The sequence below is a fragment of the Anomaloglossus baeobatrachus genome, chromosome 8 (genome assembly GCF_048569485.1).
Source record: "Anomaloglossus baeobatrachus isolate aAnoBae1 chromosome 8, aAnoBae1.hap1, whole genome shotgun sequence".
In the NCBI taxonomy this organism is placed as follows: domain Eukaryota; kingdom Metazoa; phylum Chordata; class Amphibia; order Anura; family Aromobatidae; genus Anomaloglossus; species Anomaloglossus baeobatrachus.
In genome coordinates this window covers 224243361-224264826 of record NC_134360.1, presented here as the reverse complement: position 1 = coordinate 224264826, position 21466 = coordinate 224243361, and the positions used below count along the sequence as shown (strand labels likewise).

The following is a 21466-nucleotide window of genomic DNA, read 5'->3' as shown; positions in this document are numbered from 1 at the left end:
TCGTTGGCCAGTCTGGAGCGACGAGGAGGGCGCGGCGGCAGTCGGACCTGATCTTGCGCAGCACTCTGGGCAACAGTGCCAGAGGTGGGAACACATAAGGTAGCCGGAACTGCGACCAATCTTGAACTAAGGCGTCCGCCGCCAGAGCTCGGTGATCGTGAGACCGTGCCATGAAAACCGGGACCTTGTTGTTGTGCCGGGACGCCATTAGGTCGACGTCCGGCATCCCCCAGCGGCGACAGATCTCCTGAAACACGTCTGGGTGAAGAGACCATTCTCCTGCGTCCATACCCTGGCGACTGAGGAAGTCTGCTTCCCAATTTTCTACGCCCGGGATGTGAACTGCGGATATGGTGGGTGCCATGTCTTCCACCCCCGTCAGAATCCGCCGGACTTCGTGGAAGGCTTGCCGACTGCGTGTTCCTCCTAGGTGGTTGATGTATGCCACCGCTGTGGAGTTGTCCGACAGGATTCGGATCTGCTTGCCTTCCAGCCACTGCTGGAAGACTTGTAGGGCAAGATACACTGCTCTGATTTCCAGAACATTGATCTGAAGGGTGGACTCTTGCTGAGTCCACGTACCTTGAGCCCTGTGGTGGAGAAAAACTGCTCCCCACCCTGATAGACTTGCGTCTGTCGTGACCACCGCCCAGGATGGGGGTAGGAAGGACTTTCTTTTTGACAATGAGGTGGGAAGCAGCCACCACCGAAGAGATTCCTTGGCCGCCTGAGAAAGGGGGACGTTCCTGTCGAGGGACGTCGACTTCCCGTTCCCTTTGCGGAGAATGTCCCATTGTAGTGGACGCAGATGAAACTGCGCGAAAGGGACTGCCTCCATTGTTGCTACCATCTTCCCTAGGAAGTGCATGAGGCGCCTCAAGGGGTGCGACTGGCCTTGAAGGAGAGATTGCACCCCTGTCTGTAGTGGACGCTGTTTGTCCAGCGGAAGCTTCACTATCGCTGAGAGAGTATGAAAACTCCATGCCAAGATCTGTTAGCGATTGGGTCGGGGTCAGATTTGACTTTGAAAAGTTGATGATCCACCCGAAACTCAGGAGAGTCTCCAGCGGAACGTTCAGGCTGTGTTGGCATGCCTCTTGAGAGGGTGCCTTGACAAGTAGATCGTCCAAGTAAGGGATCACAGAGTGACCCTGAGAGTGCAGGACTGCTACTACTGTTGCCATGACCTTGGTGAAGACCCGTGGGGCTGTCGCCAGCCCGAAAGGCAGAGCTACGAACTGAAGGTGTTCGTCTCGTATAACAAAGCGTAGAAAAACGCTGGTGCTCTGGAGCAATCGGCACGTGGAGATAAGCATCCTTGATGTCTATTGACGCTAGGAAATCTCCTTGAGACATTGAGGCGATGACGGAGCGGAGGGATTCCATCCGGAACCGCCTGGTTTTTACGTGCTTGTTGAGCAGTTTTAGGTCCAGAACGGGACGGAAAGACCCGTCCTTTTTTGGCACCACAAACAAATTGGAGTAAAAACCGTGACCTTGCTCCTGAAGAAGAACAGGGAACACCACTCCTTCTGCCTTTAGAGTGCACACCGCTTGCAGAAGAGCATCGGCTCGGTCGGGAGGTGGAGAAGTTCTGAAGAATCGAGTTGGAGGACGAGAACTGAACTCTATCCTGTACCCGTGAGACAGAATGTCTCTCACCCAACGGTCTTTTACCTGTGGCAGTCAGGTGTCGCAACAGCGGGAGAGCCTGCCACCGACCGAGGATGCGGTGTGAGGAGACCGAAAGTCATGAGGAAGCCGCCTTGGTGACGGTACCTCCGGCGGTCTTTTAGGACGTGATTTAGGCCGCCATGAATCGGAATTCCTCTGATCCTTCTGAGGCCTATTGGACGAGGAGAATTGAACCTGCCCGCGCCCCGCAAGGACCGAAACCTCGACTGTCCCCTCCTCTGTTGGGGTATGTCGGTTTAACCTGAGGAAAAGATGTATCTTTTTCCTTGGATTGTTTGATGATTTCATCCAGTCGCTCACCAAAACAAGCGGTCGCCAGAGATTGTCAAACTGGTTAAGCACTTTTTTGGAAGCAGAATCTGCCTTCCATTCCCGCAACCCCAAGGCTCTGCGTATTAACACTGAATTGCCGGACGCAACTGCCTTCCGGCTCGCCGAGTCCAGGACAGCATTAATGGCGTATGACGCAAACGCTGACGTTTGAGAAGGGAAGACGCAGTCTGCGGCGCAGACCGCCTCAATTTGCGCTTGAGCCGCTGAGACCGCTTGGAGCGCCCAGACGGCTGCGAAGTTGGAGCAAAAGACGCGCCAATAGCTTCATAGATGGATTTCAACCAGAGCTCCATCTGTCTGTCAGCGGTATCTATGAGTGAAGCCATATCTTCCGCTGCAACTAAGGATTTAGCCGCTGGAGATAGGAGGGTCCACCCTGGAACACTGAACCTAGCCCTCGACAACGTCAAAAGGGAAGGAATAACGTGTATCCTTAAGGCGCTTGGAAAAAAGCGATATCTGGACAAGCCTGGTGGTTCTGGACTGCCTCCCTGAAGTCAGAGCGACCCAGAAACGTACTCAATGTACGCTTGGGGAACCTGAAACGGAACTTCTCCTGCTGAGAAGCTGACTCCTCAAGCGTAGGAGCTGAGGGAGAAAAAAACAACATTTGATTGATGGACGCCGTAAGATCGATCACTACGGTGTCACAATCAGGTGTATCCAGGTAGAGAACGTTCTCAGGATCAGAATCCTGATCAGATACCTCCGCCTCATCATAGAGAGAGTCCCCATGCTGAGACCCTGAATATGTCGAGGGATGCTCCCAGCGAGGTCGCTTAGGGGGTCTGGGACTGCGTCCGAGTCAGACCCCTCACCCTGAGATCTATGAGACACTCCCGGAGCACATTGTTGTACCAACTGGGGAGGGGGGACCAGGGGGCAATGAATGAACAGTGCCCATGGTCTGAGAGACCTGTCTGGACTGCAAGGCTTCTAGTATCATAGCCATAGTCTCAGAAAGTTTGTCAGTAAATACTGCAAACTCCGTCCCTTGTCCCTGGACTATTAGCAGAGATTCCGGCTGAGTACGTGCCACAGGGGCCGAGCATATCATACAATGGGGGTCCATGTAACCTGCCGGCAGTATAGCCGTACATGCTGTACAGGCTGTATAGAAAACCTGTGCTTCTGCACCCTTGTTTTTCACAGACGATATGCTGTTATCTCCTCCGAACCATCAAGGAGGGTATATAGCCAAAATACAAAAAAGCGACCGAACAGTGCAATGTATAGCGTACAAGCATATATCTATATGTGCACTTCGGCACTAGTGGGGTCAGCACCACAGGTGCTGGTTACCTCCCGCTCACAGCGATTGTGTGACCATCAGAATCCCTGCCAGGGTCTTCCCAGACTTGTCTCTTTTCTCAGCCACAGAAAAAACTGACATGAATGGCTGCCGGCGTCCTGTGTAGAGGAGGCCGTGGGCGTGCCCCAGAAAGTGCGGGAATCCGGTTTCACAGTGTATACAGTGAGAGGGGTGGAGTATGCAAAGCATACTCCAGCTCTCAGCGCTGCCGTGCTGTGCAGCGTCACGCCCTTACCCTGACTGGCAGGCCTGTGGGCGGTAACGAAGTGAGACTAGGCCGCACAAGCCGGGGACTAGAGTGATAAGCGCGGCCGGCATATAAGCCCTGGTCGGCGCGGAAGTCCCCGGCGCACCACAAGTCGCAGCCGCGCCTGAGATAAAAATGGCAGCGGCGGTTAGCGCGGTATTCCCCCAATACTCTAACACACCCAGCTATGCTGTAGTGTGCGATGGCACCAGTGCGGGCAGCGCCGCCGTCCCTGGCGCACTAACACACCCAGCAGTGCTGCCGTGTGTCTGTGCGCGGTCCCCACGGGGACACAGAGTACCTCAACATAGCAGGGCCATGTCCCTGAGGATACTCCGCTCCATGTCCAGCAGATTCCCGGGGGCTGTGGATGGAGCACGGCCTCAGTGCCTGGAGACCGATAAGATCCCACTTCACCCAGAGCCCTAAGGGGATGGGGAAGGAAAACAGCATGTGGGCTCCAGCCTCCGTACCCGCAATGGGTACCTCAACCTTAACAAACACCGCCGACAAAAAGTGGGGTGAGAAGGGAGCATGCTGGGGGCCCTAGTATGGGCCCTCTTTTCTTCCATCCGACATAGTCAGCAGCTGCTGCTGACTAAACAGTGGAGCTATGCGTGGAATGTCTGACCTCCTTCGCACAAAGCATGAAAACTGAGGAGTCCGTGATCCCACGGAGGGTGTATAGGCAGAAGGGGAGGGGCCTTACACTTTTAAGTGTAATACTTTGTGTGGCCTCCGGAGGCAGTAGCTATACACCCAATTGTCTGGGTCTCCCAATAGAGCGACAAAGAAAACAACTTTCTGTGAAAGTCTAAACAAGGGAACCTCCCTAAGAGACTCAAAGGGGGGTTTCTGTAAGGCCGTGAGGACCAGATTAAGGTCCCAGGGATCCAAAGGCCGCCGGTAAGGAGGAATGATGTGAGCTGCGCCCTGCATGAAGGTGCGCACCTGAGCCAGTCGGGCGATACGCCGCTGGAATAATACCGACAGAGCCGACACCTGTCCCTTGAGGGACAGTCCTAGCTGTAGCCCAGACTGTAGAAAAGACAGGATGGTCGGCAAGGAGAACGGCCAAGGAGCATGGTCGGAAGAGCGACACCAGGACAGGAAGATCCTCCAAGTCCTGTGATAAATCTTGGCCGAAGAAGACTTTCGAGCGCGAGTCATAGTGGAGATGACCTCAGAGGGAATGCCTGAAGCCGTCAGGATCCAGGACAAGAGCCACGCCGTCAATCTGAGAGCCACAGAATTCTGGCGGAAAAACGGACCTTGAGAGAGAAGGTCTGGGCGGTCCGGGAGATGCCACGGCACCTCTACGGACAGGCGGAGCAGGTCTGGGTACCAAGCTCGCCTGGGCCAGTCCGGAGCAATGATTATGACCCGACGGCCCTCCATTCTGATCTTGCGCAGAACCCTGGGCAAGAGAGCTAGAGGGGGAAACACGTAGGCCAGACGGAACTGGGACCAATCCTGAACCAGCGCGTCCGCTGCGAAGGCCTGAGGATCGTGGGAGCGAGCCACGTAAACCGGAACCTTGTTGTTGTGCCGGGATGCCATTAGATCCACTTCCGGAGTACCCCACTTGCGGCAGATTGACCTGAACACTGCCGGGTGCAGGGCCCACTCGCCGCTGTCCACGGTTTGACGGCTGAGATAATCGGCCTCCCAGTTTTCTACGCCTGGGATGTGGACTGCTGATATGGTGGACTTTGAGTCCTCCGTCCACTGGAGGATTCGTTGAACCTCCAACATCGCCAGGCGGCTGCGAGTTCCGCCCTGGTGATTGATGTAGGCAACCGCTGTCGCGTTGTCCGACTGGACTCGAATGTGCTTGCCCGCCAACAGGTGGTGAAAGGCTAGGAGAGCTAGAAACACAGCTCTGATTTCCAGCACATTGATCGAGAGGGCTGATTCGGACGGAGTCCAAGTGCCCTGTGCTCGGTGATGGAGAAATACTGCTCCCCAACCGGAGAGGCTGGCATCCGTGGTGAGGATCACCCAGGACGGAGTCAGGAAGGAGCGTCCCTGTGACAGGGTAGAGGGGCCGAAGCCACCACTGAAGAGAGCTCCTGGTCTGTGGCGACAGAGCCACTAGCCTGTGCAAGGAAGAGGTCCGCTTGTCCCAACAGCGGAGAATGTCCAGCTGCAGGGGACGCAGATGGAACTGGGCAAAGGGAACCGCTTCCATTGACGCCACCATCTGACCCAGCACCTGCATGAGGTGCCTGATGGAATGACGGCGGTGCCTCAGCAGAGAGCGCACCGCCAGCTGAAGGGACTGCTGTTTGACTAAGGGCAACTTCACAAGTGCCGGCAGAGTCTTGAATTGCATCCCTAGGTACATAAGTCCCTGGGTCGGGGTCAGAGTGGACTTGGGCAGGTTGACAAGCCACCCGAACTGAACGAGCGTGGCGAGAGTGAGCGAGACACTCCGCTGGCAGTCTGCACTGGATGAGGCCTTGACTAGAAGGTCGTCCAGGTAGGGGATTACTGCCAACCCCTGGAGATGCAGGACCGCAACCACTGCTGCCATAACCTTGGTGAAAACACGAGGGGCCGTGGCTAACCCGAAGGGGAGAGCCACGAATTGGAAATGTTCCTCTCCGATTGCAAAGCGGAGCCAACGCTGGTGTGAAACCGCGATAGGCACGTGCAGATAGGCATCTCTGATGTCGATGGATGCTAGAAAATCTCCTTCGGTCATTGATGCAATGACCGATCTCAGAGATTCCATGCGAAAATGCCGCACCTGAACATGCTTGTTGAGAAGCTTGAGATCCAGGATGGGCCGGAAGGAACCGTCCTTCTTGGGGACTAGAAAGAGGTTTGAGTAGAAACCTCTGAACCGTTCCCGGGCGGGAACCGGAACAATTACACCGTTGGCCTGCAGGGATGCCACGGCCTGAGAGAAGGCGGCGGCTTTGGAGCAGGGGGGGGGGGAAATGGACAGAAAAAATCTGTTTGGCGGGCTGGAAGAAAATTCTATCCTGTAGCCGTGGGAGATGATATCCCGCACCCACTGATCGGAGACGTGTTGAAACCACACGTCGCCAAAGTGGGAGAGCCTGCCACCGACCAAGGACATTGCTGGCGCAGCCAGATAGTCAAGAGGGGGCTGCCTTAGTGGCAGCGGCTCCTCCGGACTTCTGAGGACGCGGCTTCGCGCGCCAGATGGGTTTACGATCCTTGGCTGCGGTAGTGGACGAGGCTGAGGGCTTAGAGGATGACCAGTTAGAGGAACGAAAGGAACGAAACCTCGATTGGTTCCTGCCCTGGACAGGTTTCCTGGTTGTAGTTTGTGGCAAGGAAGTACTCTTCCCGCCAGTAGCTTCCTTAATTATTTCATCCAGTTGTTCACCGAACAGCCGGGACCCAGCAAAAGGGAGACCCGCAAGGTACTTCTTAGAAGAAGCGTCTGCTTTCCACTCTCGAAGCCACAAGATCCTGCGGATCGCGAGAGAGTTAGCGGAGGCCACCGCCGTGCGGTGAGAAGCCTCCAGAATGGCAGACATGGCGTAGGATGAAAAAGCCGAAGCTTGAGAAGTTAAGGCATCCATCTCAGGCATAGAGTCCCTGGTGAGGGAATGTATCTCCGCCAGAGAGGCAGAGACTGCCTTAAAGCGCCACACTGCCGCAAAAGATGGGAGAACGAGGCCCTGCCGCCTCATATACAGACTTGGCCAGAAGGTCAACCTGGCGGTCAGTGGGATCCTTAGAGAGGTGCCATCGGCCACAGCTACGACTGTGCGGGCTGAGATTCTAGACACCGGAGGGTCTACCTTTGGGGGACTGAGCCCACTCCTTCACTCACATCTGGTGGAAAGGGAAAACGGTTATCAGAACTACGCTTCGGAAAACGTTTGTCAGGACAGGCCCTGGGCTGGTGACAGTGGCTGAAAACTGGAGTGATAAAAAAACGTTACTCCTAGCTCTCTTAGGTGAGGCAAACTGATGTATCTCTACCAGAGAGCTTGTTCCTCTGACACTGGTGGATTGAGGTTCAGTACGGAGTTAATGGACGCAATCAAGTCACTAACATCCGCATCACCCTCAGACAAGGCAATGGGGTACATAGAGGTAGCGTCTGAGCCCACTGTAAAAGTATCCTCCTCGCCCTGCACCTCGGCTCGTGAATCAGAGCCGTGGATGAGGAAGGAGAAGGGTCCCTGCGTCTCCGTTTAGGAGGACGGGGTCCTAGAACATGCTCTGAGAGCTCTGAGCTCGGAGCAGCAGAGGCGCCCTGAGAAGGGGGGCTGATGCATGGTCAGCAGTGTCGGACAGCTGTCCCATGGAGTCGGCAAAAGACTGGAAATAGCTCTGGAAAAAGATGCTACCCAAGCCGGGGGATCAGCCACCGGGGCTGGAGCGGCCGGAGGAACCCTGAGGAGGCTCCAGGCTGAGGGACCACCATGTTAGAGCAGGCATCACAATGTGGGTAATGTGCTTGGCTCTGGCAGAATGAGCTTACATGCAGTGCATATAGCGTACAGCTTTGCAGCCTGTGCTCCTAGTGACAGACATGCTGCTGAGGTGGGAAGCTCTGCAGCAAGAATACACTCCTGTAGAATGCCCTGAGAGTGTATAATAAAAAGCCCACAACCAGAGGTTGTGGCTTACCAGACCGCTCTCTGTGTGCCCTCCGGATTCCACAGCTCGACCCCCAGTGAAGCGTCAGCCTTCCTAAAATGCACCAGCTGCAGCATCCAGCGCCGATCAGTGTGAGAACGCTGAGAAAATGGCGCGGAAGGAGGAGGGGGGCGGGGATTAGCCCAAGCAGGAAAACCGGAGGGCCAAGGAGAGATACAGGGGAGGGAACATCTCCTCAGAGAGGAGTGTCCTCCCCTCTGCTGGCCGGCCGGTGGCGCGCGCCACACTATTCCCCTGCATGAATGACATGCAGGGGAAGCTGAAACCGAAACTAGGCCCAAACTGAAGCCGGGGCCTAGATTTTAACATGCGGCCGGACGAGCAGGCACCCTCGGCGCGGTTCTCAGGAAAAACCCGAGAACCGGCCGGAATTTACAGTAAAGACAAAAGACATACTCTCCCCTCAATAAAAGTACCCGGGACCCCTGAAAAACGTCTCAATACTTAGCTTTTGAGACGCAGGGCCATGTCCCTGAGGGAAGGTTAAACGCTCCGTCCAGCAGGAACCTGACAGGGCTTGCGGATGGAGACCGGTCTCCTGCAAGCAGAGAGGACCGAGACGGCTCCCCACTTCAAACCAGAGCCTCAAAGGATGTTGAAGGAGCGCGGCATGTGAAGGCTCCAGCCTTGTAAAGTCAACCTTAACAGCACCGCCGACATAGTGGGGTGAGAAGGGACATGCCGGGAGTCCAGACTGGACCCGCTTTTCTTCCATATCTTTAAAATCAAAATCTTAAAAATGAAAAATCAGAGAATGCATGTGTGTTGCCTCCTGAAACACAAAGCATTGAACTGGTTAGATTGTCATCCAGGGGGTGTATATAGCCCGGAGGGAGGAGCTACACGTTTGAGTGTAGTACTTGGTGTGTCCTCCGGAGGCAGAAGCTATACACCCATTGTCTGGGTCTCCCATAAGGAACGATGAAGAAAAATCTGTTTGGCGGGGTGGAAGAGAACTCTATCCTGTAGCCGTGAGATATGATGTCTCTCACCCACTGATCGGAGACTTGCTTCAACCAAGCGTCGCCAAAGTGGGAGAGCCTGCCACCGACTAAAGACGTGGCTGGAGCGGGCAGAGAGTCATGAGGAGGCTGCCTTAGTGGCAGAACCTCCTGCGGTCTTCTGCGGACGCGCTTTTGGGCGCCAGTTGGATTTCTGATCCTTAGCTGAGTTAGCGGACGAGGCAGAAGGCTTAGAGGATGACCAGTTGGAGGAACGAAAGGAACGAAAGCTCGATTGATTCCTACCCTGGGTGGGTTTCTAGTCTTGGTTTGTGGCATGGAAGTACTCTTCCCGCCAGTAGCTTCCTTAATAATTTCATCCAGCTGTTCACCAAACAGCCGGGAACCAGCAAAAGGAGCCCAGCAAGAAACTTCTTGGAAGAAGCATCTGCCTTCCACTCTCGAAGCCACAAGATCCTGCGGATAACAAGAGAATTAGCTGAAGCCACCGCAGTGCGGTGAGCAGCCTCTAGCATGGCAGACATGGCATAAGATGAAAAAGCTGAAGCCTGAGAAGTTAAGGTAACCATCTCAGGCATGGATTCCTTGGTGAGGGAATGCATCTCCTCTAGAGAAGCAGAGATGGCTTTGAGAGCCCACACTGCTGCAAAAGTCGGGGAAAACGCGGCCCCCGCAGCTTCATACACAGATTTGGCCAGAAGGTCAATCTGACGATCAGTGGAATCCTTAAGTGAGGTGCCGTCAGCCACCGACACAACGGTCCGGGCTGAGAGCCTAGACACCGGAGAGTCTACCTTTGGGGAGTGAGACCACTCCTTGACCACCTCAGGTGGAAATGGAAACCGGTCATCAGAACCACGCTTTGGAAAGCGTTTGTCAGGACAGGCCCTGGGTTTGGTCACAGCGGTCTGAAAACTGGAGTGGTTAAAGAACACACTCTTCACTCTCTTAGGCGAGGTAAACTGATGTTTTTCTGCCAAAGAGGGTAGCTCCTCTGAGACTAGCGGATTGAGATCCAGTACAGAATTAATGGACGCAATCAAGTCACTAAGATCTGAGTCACCCTCAGAGAAATCGATGGATACATAGCCTCCGAGCCCCCCGTGAGGGCATCCTCCTCATCTTGCGAGTCAGCTCTTGAGTCAGAGCCACGGGATGAGGAGGGGGAGGAAACCATGCGCCTTCTCTTAGAAGGACGAGGTCTGGGACCAGATGATGAATCCTCTGTGAGCTCCGATGGACGGAGGTCAGAGGATAGGAATCCTCTGTCAAGAGTATTAGAGGCACCCTGTGAGGAGGGCTGATGCATATTCATCAAAGTCCTGGACAAAAGTCCCATGGACTCAGCAAATGACTGGGATATGGACCTAGAAAGAGACTCTACCAAGCCGGGGGTTCAGCCACAGGTGCAGCAGCAGCCTGAGAGACCACTGGGGGTGAGACTCCAGGCTGAGGCACCGCCAAGTTAGAGCAACCATCACAATGTGGATAAGTGCTCGGCTCAGGCAGCAGGAGCTTACATGCAGAGCAATACAGAATAAAGCTTTGGAGCCTTGCTCCTTGTGTGAGACTTGCTGCTGGAGTGGGGGCTTTGCAGAGAATGAACCCCAGGGAGAATATACAGAGGTCCACAACCGGAGACCGGCTGTGGCTTACCAGACCGCTGGGCGCGGTGTTGTGTGCCCTCCAGATCCCGAAGCCCGGTCCCCCAATGCACAGCCCCTTAGCAGAGATGCAGAGTGCAGGATGTCCCAGCGCAGAGTGAACTCTGCCTGAGAAATGGCCGCCGGAGCGAAGAGAGGGGGCGGGACTAGGGGGCGTTCCTATAGGAGAGCGGGAACTGGAGGGCTATAGAGACCTGCAGGGGAGGAGGGACGCCCCAGCAGTGGGGAGTGTCCCTCCCCTGTGCAGAACGGCCGCCGGGAGGAGCCGTGCCTGTCCCTCTGCATGAGTGACATGCGAGGGCAGGAAAACGAAACTAGGCCTCCGGCGAAGCCGGGGCCTAAATTTAAGCGGCGAGGCCGACGCGCAGGCCCCATCGGCGCGGTTCTCGGGCAAAAGAAACCCGCCGGAAAAGTCAAAATAATCACATACAGCATAATCTCCCCATACAATAAAGAACCGGACCCCCAACACATAAACACTCAGGAACTTAGCTGCTGAGACGTAGGGCCAGGTCCCTGGGGATGAGTGCTCCGGTCCAACAGAATCCTCAAGGGGCTGTGGATGGAGACCGGTCTCCTGCCAGGCATGGAGACCGTGCTGGCTCCCACTTCAAGCCAGAGCCCAGGAGGGATGGTGAAGGAGCGCGGCATGTAAGGCTCCAGCCTTGGAAATCAACCTTACAACACCGCCGACACAGTGGGGTGAGAAGGGACATGCCGGGAGTCCAGACGTGGACCCGCTTTTCTTCAAACTCTTTCCAAAAATCAAACAAATCAGATGAGAATGCATGTGTGGATGTATGCCTCCTGAACACAAAGCGATAAACTGGCAGGGACTGGCTCACCAGGGGGTGTATAAGCTCAGAGGGAGGAGCTACACTTTTAAATGTAGTACTTTGTGTGTCCTCCAGAGGCAGAAGCTAAACACCCATGGTCTGGGTCTCCCAAAGGAACGATAAAGAAAAAGAGTTGAACATGCGTCACTCTCCCAGTTTGGAGAAAATGTGACATCTAAGGCTATGTGCCCACGGGACAATGTAGCCGCGATCCGCAGGTTTTAGCAAGTATAGACACTCCCCCCCATGTTATCCTATGGGACATGGAGAGTGTCTGTATCAATGCTGTGGTATGTGCGGCTGCGGAACATGCTGCGGATTTCCCGCAGCCGCACGTAACTGCATGTCAATTATTCCTGTGGAAATACCTGCGTAAATCCCAGCCCTCCACTTTGGAGATAGAGGCCGGGACTTCCACAGGTAAGTCGCACGAATGTTTGCAGGTTTACCGCAACTATTTCGCTGGAATTCCGCAGCTATGGATAGCTGCGGATTCCGGGGAGCAGCTGGGGGAAACCTGCGGACGTACCTGCGGATATATCCGCGGGTACATAGTCCCGTGACGTCGCCGACTAGATACTGATACAAGAGATTGATGTGCGATGGAGCAGTGCTGGTCCAGGAGAACAGATTTTTTTTCTCTCACACCTTCCTGGGCCAATTTACTATAACTTTTTATACTAGTGGAGAACCGCTTTAAGCAATTTTGATAAGATCTCTCACCGGGGAGCAATTTGTATCTTGCATCCAGATTCTTGTTGAATGCGTGATATCTGTTCTCCGCCTCTGCCGATTACTAAAAAAATTAAAAAAAAAAAAAAAAGTGAGACTCCACAGAAAAAGGCAAAAAAAAAAAAAAACAAAAAAAAAAACTTCATTATATAAAACTCAGTTTTGGATAGAACGGAATAGACAAACCCTTGACACTGAAAGACGCTGCTGCACGGTGGGTGGGACAGATGTGGAGGCATCCATACACCACCAGCAGATAACATGTATGTGTCCTGTTAGAGTAGTGATATATGTTTTGCGGTGGGGATGTGCGACGTTAAGACCACAAGAGGGTGGTATTATCACCTATCCAGATTGATAGTTGCATATGGCTCAGACTGGAAAACATCTTCAAATTATAAAAGTACTTACTGAATCCAACCATTCCATCGGGAACCTTGTATTCTTCTGTCAAAACAGCCCTAAGTAAATAGAAACAAAACACAGTAATTTCAAAAGTATTAGAACAAAAATTCGAAATCTTTAATGTTGTTCTTGATAACTGTCGCTGTGGTCCTCCCCTGCCTCCCGGGGTGATCCTCACTGTTCAGAGTGGCTCCATGGTTGTGCCGCTGAAGTCAATGGGAAACTAGCATTTATCCGAAAGATCATCTGGAAAAATGCTTGAGTTTCCTATTGACTTCCATTATACTGACATGAGTTGCGCCCGTCCAACTCCTTGTTACAAGTACCAAGCATGGCAGTGCTCGCTCATCAGTGATTATGAAAAAACTCCTGGCGCATACACAGGGGTGAGGGGTCGGGACAGCAGGAAGCACAATTCATGTTTCTGCATTTCCAGGGAAGACGTGGGCACGGGTTTACAGACCGCTGATACCAGGCTTGTCTAATATACAGTATACTTGCCTCTACTAGGTGAATCTGGGATGGTAACTCACCTCTGCTGCTGGTGCATAGGAGGCATTGCTGGTGGGAACGCTATTAAAGGGAAGGAAAAAAAGTTAACATTAGAAACTCCCCTAAACTATTAATGAAGGCTCTAAACATGCAGGTTCCATTGTACGACTTACAATCATTTGTAGGCGCAACTTTCTTTGCTTCAGGTTGATCTAAGCAGAGGGTGAAAGACAACAAAACATTAAAAAGAGCAAATAAACAGAGAATAAATCTGCAAAGCATAAATAACAGATCATGAGGGCAATCATTGCTGTATATGGTTAAGCATCCAAATAAGACAGGACCCCGCAGTGCTGGCAGCACCAGAGTACCAAGGATGGGCACAGCTATTGACGGCCGATTACAGGACACAACGGAGTGAATTCTTTACACAATTTACTCCTGTTTTCTGATGTAGAGAATTTGCTAATCTTGACGCAGTTCAAATCTGTGACTTTGGACAGACAACTGTCGGTCTGACAGACTTCCTATAAGGCGGGAATCACACTTGCGAGTGTAAAAAAAATCGGTCCGATTCTCATGCCAGAAGTTGATTTCTTCTCACATTTCATCAGTGTGCAATCAGTTTTTTTCCTCAGCAGCTGCTACTCATGAACTGTTATGTACAGGAGCATTTACAGTGTTCTCTGCTACATGATAGAAATGTATTGAGAAAAACGGATGTCACTAGGATGGTCCGTGTCTGTGCCATCCGTTTTTTTTTCACGCACCCATAAACTTGCATTGAAGAGACTCCCAGGAGAAACGCACCAAAACGCAGCATGCTGCGATTTTTTTTCAGAAAAAAAAATAGCATATCGGAGCTTCGTCATTGATTAACAGTGGTCTGAGTGCAATACGGGATTTTGCGAGAGATGCAAGTGTGACTCCAGCCTTAGGCCAAGTTTAGTATTTGGAAGCCAAAACAAGGAGTGGGTGAGAAATGCCCACATTATGCACGCGATTCTATTATAAGTTTCCTCTGATTGTCCCACTCCTTATTTTGGCTTAAAAGCAGAGGTAAAAACGCACCAAATACGCAACGTGGCTTTGTGCATGAAAGTAATTGGTGTAAATTTGAGCCCAAGATGCAATAAACCACAAAGCGTGCACCTCCTCATGATCTGACACATTTTGCTTGGACACCAGAGGAGGCGCCAGCTTCATGTTTCCCCCTAGAAAACAAGGAGTCAAGCTCCAGGCCTAGCTGTAAAAATGCATTAAAGGAGTCATAGAGGCCACAATATCTAACATCAGCCGGATGTGAGGGGCTCAGGACACCATGGGAGAAGGGGACACACATTAGAGCATCACACACAGAAAACAAACAGGCTGCACTGAGACAGGGACCTTACACCACAGACTTTTGTACCCGGCGTGTTCAGTAAACCTACGTGAGTGTGCAGCCAGTCCCACATCTATAAACGCACCTCCGTCATCCAGTGGCCTCTTCTGCCCAGAAAAGCCATAGTCGTTGGTGTTAACGGCCGGTGGTCCAGTATCACCTCCAATTTTTGCAGCAATCTGTAGGGGTGGAAACAAAATACCATTAAAGGACTTGTCCTTTCCTGCAATAGACGCCACATCAATTCCTAGGGGCAGTGCATAATTCTGCATCTCGCCCATGTGATCACCACTGTCCCCATTGAGGCTCACAATCTACATTCCCACTTAGGTTGTTTTTAGAGGGATTGTGTGAAAGAGAACTCCTTTATAGCGTTTTTTCCCACATTAACGTCCCTTAATTGTACCCTCTAAAACACCTCAATCATGACTGTTGCACAGAGATTGGATCCCAGTGCTACTCGCTAGCTACTGTCTAATACGAGCGTATTCATTCCGAATAGCATATAGAAAAGTAACGAGTAACCCAAATGCCATACTATTTGCACGAATAGTACGGTATTTGGGCCTCGCTCCCCGCCTCTCTCCTGGACCTCTCCCCCCCCCCTTGCTCCTGGACCTCGTTCCCCCCCCTTCCTCCCTCCTGGACCTCGCTCCCCCCCCTTCCCCCCTCCTGTACCTCACTCCCCCCCTTCCCCCCTCCTGTACCTCACTCCCCCCCCCCTTTACCTCACTCCCCCCCTTCCCCCCTCCTGTACCTCGCTCCCCCCCCCTTCCCCCCTCCTGGACCTCGCTGACCCCCCCCTTCCCCCCTCCTGGACCTCGCTGCCCCCTCCTGGACCTCGCTCCCCCCCTTCCCCCTCCTGGACCTCGCTCCCCCCCCCTGAACCTCGCTCCCCCCCTTGGACCTTGCTCCCCCCCCTGAACCTCGCTCCCCCCCTTGGACCTTGCTCCCCCCCCTTCCCCCCTCCTGCACCTCGCTCCCCTCCCTGGACCTGGCCCCCCCCTCCTCCCTCCTGTACCTCGCCCCCCCCCCTTCCTCCCTCCTGTACCTCGCTCTCCCCCCCCCTTCCTCCTGTACCTCGCTCCCCCCCCCTTCCTCCCTCCTGTACCTCGCTCTCCCCCCCTTCCCCCCTCCTGTACCTCGCTCTCCCCCCTTCCTCCCTCCTGTACCTCGCTCTCCCCCCCTTCCTCCCTCCTGTACCTCGCTCTCCCCCCCCCTTCCTCCCTCCTGTACCTCGCTCTCCCCCCCCTTCCTCCCTCCTGTACCTCGCTCTCCCCCCCTTCCTCCCTCCTGTACCTCGCTCTCCCCCCCTTCCTCCCTCCTGTACCTCGCTCTCCCCCCCCCTTCCTCCCTCCTGTACCTCGCTCTCCCCCCCCCCTTCCTCCCTCCTGTACCTCGCTCTCCCCCCCCCCTTCCTCCCTCCTGTACCTCGCTCTCCCCCCCCCTTCCTCCCTCCTGTACCTCGCTCTCCCCCCCCCCTTCCTCCCTCCTGTACCTCGCACTCCCCCCCCTTCCTCCCTCCTGTACCTCGCCCCCCCCTTCCTCCCTCACCTCGCTCTCCCCCACCTCGCTCTCCCCCCCCTTCCTCCCTCACCTCGCTCTCCCCCCCCCTTCCTCCCTCCTGTACCTCGCTCTCCCCCCTTCCTCCCTCCTGTACCTCGCTCCCCCCCTTCTTCCCTCCTGTACCTCGCTCCCCCCTTCTTCCCTCCTGTACCTCGCTCCCCCCTTCTTCCCTCCTGTACCTCGCTCCCCCCTTCTTCCCTCCTGTACCTCGCTCCCCCCCCCTTCTTCCCTCCTGTACCTCGCTCCCCCCCCCTTCTTCCCTCCTGTACCTCGCTCCCCCCCCTTCTTCCCTCCTGTACCTCGCTCCCCCCCCCTTCCTCCCTCCTGAACCTCGCTCCCCCCCCCTTCCTGTACCTCGCTCCCCCCCTTCCTGTACCTCGCTCCCCCCCCTTCCTGTACCTCGCTCCCCCCCCCCCTTCCTGTACCTCGCTCCTCCCCCCCTTCCTCCCTCTTGTACCTCGCTCTTCCCCCCCTTCCTCCCTCCTGTACCTCGCTCCCCCCCCTTCCTCCCTCCTGTACCTCGCTCCCCCCCCCTTCCTGTACCTCGCTCCCCCCCCCTTCCTGTACCTCGCTCCCCCCCCCTTCCTGTACCTCGCTCCCCCCCCCCTTCCTGTACCTCGCTCCCCCCCCCCTTCCTGTACCTCGCTCCCCCCCCCTTCCTGTACCTCGCTCCTCCCCCCCTTCCTCCCTCCTGTACCTCGCTCCCCCCCCTTCCTCCCTCCTGTACCTCGCTCCCTGCCTTCCTTCCTTCTGGGTCTCGCTCAACGCCTTCCTTCTGGGCCTCGCTCCCCGCATTTCTTCTTTTTGGACCCGGGCCTCGCTCCCCACCTACCTTTCTCCATCCTGGACCAGAGTCTCGCTCCCCGCCTTCCTTGTCCCTGGGCCTCGCTCCCCGCCTTCCTTGTCCCTGGGCCTCGCTCCCCGCCTTCCTTGTCCCTGGGCCTCGCTCCCCGCCTTCCTTGTCCCTGGGCCTCGCTCCCCGCCTTCCTTGTCCCTGGGCCTCGCTCCCCGCCTTCCTTGTCCCTGGGCCTCGCTCCCCGCCTTCCTTGTCCCTGGGCCTCGCTCCCCGCCTTCCTTGTCCCTGGGCCTCGCTCCCCGCCTTCCTTGTCCCTGGGCCTCGCTCCCCGCCTTCCTTGTCCCTGGGCCTCGCTCCCCGCCTTCCTTGTCCCTGGGCCTCGCTCCCCGCCTTCCTTGTCCCTGGGCCTCGCTCCCCGCCTTCCTTTCACCCTCCTGGGCCCGAGGCCTCGCTCCACGGCTTCTTTCATCCCGCCTGCGCCTCGCTCCCCGCCTTCCCTCACACTCGGGCCTCGCTCCCCGCCTTACTTCCTCCCTCCTGGGCCCGGGCATCGCTCCCCACCTACCCTCACCTGTCTCGCCCGCTGTAGCGCGTCCTTGAAGGCGTCGTTGACGGCCCCGGTGGCGCCGGAGTTGGGGGGCGGCACGGTGGAGTAGTCGGCCATGTCCACGGAGCTCGCAGCCCTGGTGATGATCCGTGCGTCTGAGGGCAGAGAAGAGAGAAGATGGCGCCCGACGTCCTCACTCCGTAACCCCGCGCGGTCTGGTCTCGCGAGACTCCACGCGGACTCAGCCGGATCCTCCCACAGGAAAGAAGAGCGAACAGAGGGAGGGGCGCGCGGAATCTCGCGAGAGTGGCCAGGTCACGTGCTTCTTTTCAATTCACTCACCTCACTGTCAGAAAAATTGGCGGCAGTGGGGCTGCGTAGAAAATGTCCGCTGCGTAGAAAATGTCCGCTGCGTGCTGAGGAGGGGGGAGCGTGTGCGAGGCTGAGGGGAAAATGTCCGCTGCGTGCTGAGGAGGGGGGAGCGTGTGCGAGGCTGAGGGGAAAATGTCCGCTGCGTGCTGAGGAGAGGGGAGCGTGTGCGAGGCCGAGGGGAAAATGTCCGCCGTGTGCGGGGCTGAGGGGAAAATGTCCGCTGCGTGCTGAGGAGGGGGGAGCGTGTGCGAGGCCGAGGGGAAAATGTCCGCGGTGTGTTGAGGAGGGGGGAGCGTGTGCGGGGCCGAGGGGGAAAACGTCCGCCGTGTGCGGGGCCGAGGGGGAAAACGTCCGCCGTGTGCGGGGCCGAGGGGAAAACGTCCGCCGTGTGCGGGGCCGAGGGGGAACGTCCGCCGTGTGCGGGGCCGAGGGGAAAATGTGTGCGGGGCCGAGGGGGAACGTCCGACGAGAATGTCCGCCGTGTGCGGGGCCGAGGGGGAACGTCCGACGAGAATGTCCGCCGTGTGCGGGGCCGAGGGGAAAACGTCCGCCGTGTGCGGGGCCGAGGGGAAAACGTCCGCCGTGTGCGGGGCCGAGGGGAAAACGTCCGCCGTGTGCGGGGCCGAGGGGGAAAACGTCCGCCGTGTGCGGGGCCGAGGGGAAAATGTCCGCCGTGTGCGGGGCCGAGGGGGAACGTCCGACGAGAATGTCTGCCGTGTGCGGGGCCGAGGGGGAACGTCCGACGAGAATGTCCGCCGTGTGCGGGGCCGAGGGGAAAACGTCCGCCGTGTGCGGGGCCGAGGGGAAAACGTCCGCCGTGTGCGGGGCCGAGGGGAAAACGTCCGCCGTGTGCGGGGCCGAGGGGAAAATGTCCGCCGTGTGCGGGGCCGAGGGGAAAATGTCCGCCGTGTGCGGGGCCGAGGGGGAACGTCCGCCGTGTGCGGGGCCAAGGGGGAACGTCCGACGAGAATGTCCGTCGTGTGCGGGGCCGAGGGGGAACGTCTGCCGTGTGCGGGGCCGAGGGGAAAACGTCCGCCGTGTGCGGGGCCGAGGGGAAAACGTCCGCCGTGTGCGGGGCCGAGGGGAAAATGTCCGCCGTGTGCGGGGCCGAGGGGAAAATGTCCGCCGTGTGCGGGGCCGAGGGGGAACGTCCGCCGTGTGCGGGGCCAAGGGGGAACGTCCGACGAGAATGTCCGTCGTGTGCGGGGGCCGAGGGGGAACGTCTGCCGTGTGCGGGGCCGAGGGGAAAACGTCCGCCGTGTGCGGGGCCGAGGGGGAAAACGTCCGCCGTGTGCGGGGCCGAGGGGGAACGTCCGCCGTGTGCGGGGCCGAGGGGGAAAATGTCCGCCGTGTGCGGGGCCGAGGGGAAAATGTCCGCCGGTGTGCGGGGCCGAGGGGAAAATGTCCGCCGTGTGCGGGGCCGAGGGGAAAATGTCCGCCGTGTGCGGGGCCGAGGGGAAAATGTCCGCCGTGTGCGGGGCCGAGGGGAAAATGTCCGCCGTGTGCGGGGCCGAGGGGAAAATGTCCGCCGTGTGCGGGGCCGAGGGGGAACGTCCGCCGTGTGCGGGGCCGAGGGGGGAACGTCCGACGAGAATGTCCGCCGTGTGCGGGGCCGAGGGGGAACGTCTGCCGTGTGCGGGGCCGAGGGGAAAACGTCCGCCGTGTGCGGGGCCGAGGGGAAAATGTCCGCCGTGTGCGGGGCCGAGGGGAAAATGTCCGCCGTGTGCGGGGCCGAGGGGGAACGTCTGCCGTGTGCGGGGCCGAGGGGGAACGTCTGCCGTGTGCGGGGCCGAGGGGAAAACGTCTGCCGTGTGCGGGGCCGAGGGGAAAACGTCCGCCGTGTGCGGGGCCGAGGGGAAAACGTCCGCCGTGTGCGGGGCCGAGGGGAAAATGTCCGCCGTGTGCGGGGCCGAGGGGAAAATGTCCGCCGTGTGCGGGGCCGAGGGGAAAATGTCCGCCGTGTGCGGGGCCGAGGGGGAAAATGTCCGCCGTGTGCGGGGCCGAGGGGGAACGTCCGACGAGAATGTCCGCCGTGTGCGGGGCCGAGGGGAAAATGTCCGCCGTGTGCGGGGCCGAGGGGGAAAATGTCCGCCGTGTGCGGGGCCGAGGGGGAACGTCCGACGAGAATGTCCGCCGTGTGCGGGGCCGAGGGGGAACGTCCGCCGTGTGCGGGGCCGAGGGGGAACGTCCGCCGTGTGCGGGGCCGAGGGGGAACGTCCGCCGTGTGCGGGGCCGAGGGGGAACGTCCGCCGTGTGCGGGGCCGAGGGGGAACGTCCGCCGTGTGCGGGGCCGAGGGGGAACGTCCGCCGTGTGCGGGGCCGAGGGGGAACGTCCGCCGTGTGCGGGGCCGAGGGGGAACGTCCGCCGTGTGCGGGGCCGAGGGGGAACGTCCGCCGTGTGCGGGGCCGAGGGGGAACGTCGCCGAGGACCGACTAGAACGTCCGCCGAGGGGGGCGAATGTAGCCGTGTTCTAAATACAGACATCTGCCAGGAGTTCTGAGTTCTCGCCATGTTTACGGGGATTTCCTCTGGGTTTCAGACTGAGCCTTGATGGGACAGTGATGATTGTACAGATCTATGGAGTATGATGGCGCTATATAAGTGCATTAAATAAATCATAGCTCCTAAACCCCTCTGTGCGTAGACAGGACCTCTGACCGCTTGGCTCACACAGACCTCGTACTGCTCGGCATTTTTTGGCCATCCCTTAGAGCAGTGATCCCTGACCTTTCTTACCTTTCTTATTTTGAGAGCCACATTTGGCTCCTAGAGAAGGTTGCGGGTCACATCTAGAGCCCGTCCCTTCATAGCCGTTTATCACACCTAATGCACCAGACGCGCCCCTCCTAATGGGCATGTTAGTGTTGCCGGTCGGGGGTTTTGCACACCATATTTTGCATCTTTTTGCTCGGTTCTCACCCTGGCTCGTTGCTTTAACCCATGCACTGCCAATGTGTTCAGCCAGAATTTGTCACCAGAATTTTTGCAATTAAACTAAAAGAATCCCCTTCTGCAGCTCCTGGGCTACATTCTAGAAAGGTTCATCTTGCTACTGGCCCCCCTTTCAGACCTAAATAACAACTTTATAAAATATTATCTTTCTTTGTCGCTCCATTGGGAGACCCAGACAATTGGGGTGTATAGCTTCTGCCTCCGGAGGCCACACAAAGTATTACACTTAAAAGTGTAAAGCCCCTCCCCTTCTGCCTATACACCCCCCCCGTGAGTCACGGGCTCCTCAGTTTTTATGCTTTGTGCGAAGGAGGCACACATGCACGCATAGCTCCACAATTTAGTCAGCAGCAGCTGCTGACTATTTCGGATGGAAGAAAAGTGGGCCCATATAGGGCCCCCAGCATGCTCCCTTCTCACCCCACTCTGGTCCGCGGTGCGGTTAAGGTTGAGGTACCCATTGCGGGTACATAGGCAGGAGCCAACATGCTGTTTTCCTTCCCCATCCCCTAGGGGCTCT

At 56.9% G+C, this 21466-nt stretch overlaps 1 protein-coding gene across 5 annotated transcripts in view; it reads right to left on the bottom strand.

Annotated features, from left to right (window-relative positions):
• The window catches only part of FUBP1 (far upstream element binding protein 1), a 127536-nt gene extending 109694 nt beyond the window's left edge, over window positions 1–17842 (bottom strand). For 2 of the 5 annotated variants that reach the window (XM_075320260.1, XM_075320263.1), the window contains exons 1-6: window positions 17646–17842; window positions 14762–14891; window positions 13502–13540; window positions 13370–13409; window positions 12843–12892; window positions 12425–12495 (exon numbers count right to left, since the gene is read on the bottom strand). In XM_075320260.1, the coding sequence (XP_075176375.1) occupies window positions 12425–12495; window positions 12843–12892; window positions 13370–13409; window positions 13502–13540; window positions 14762–14891; window positions 17646–17738 (423 nt within the window). In that variant the 5' untranslated portion in view covers window positions 17739–17842. The remainder of the gene's footprint in view (window positions 1–12424; window positions 12496–12842; window positions 12893–13369; window positions 13410–13501; window positions 13541–14761; window positions 14892–17645) is intronic. The other 3 variants (XM_075320261.1, XM_075320264.1, XM_075320262.1) reach the window with 2 other exon arrangements.
• Window positions 17843–21466: the final 3624 nt, after the last annotated feature.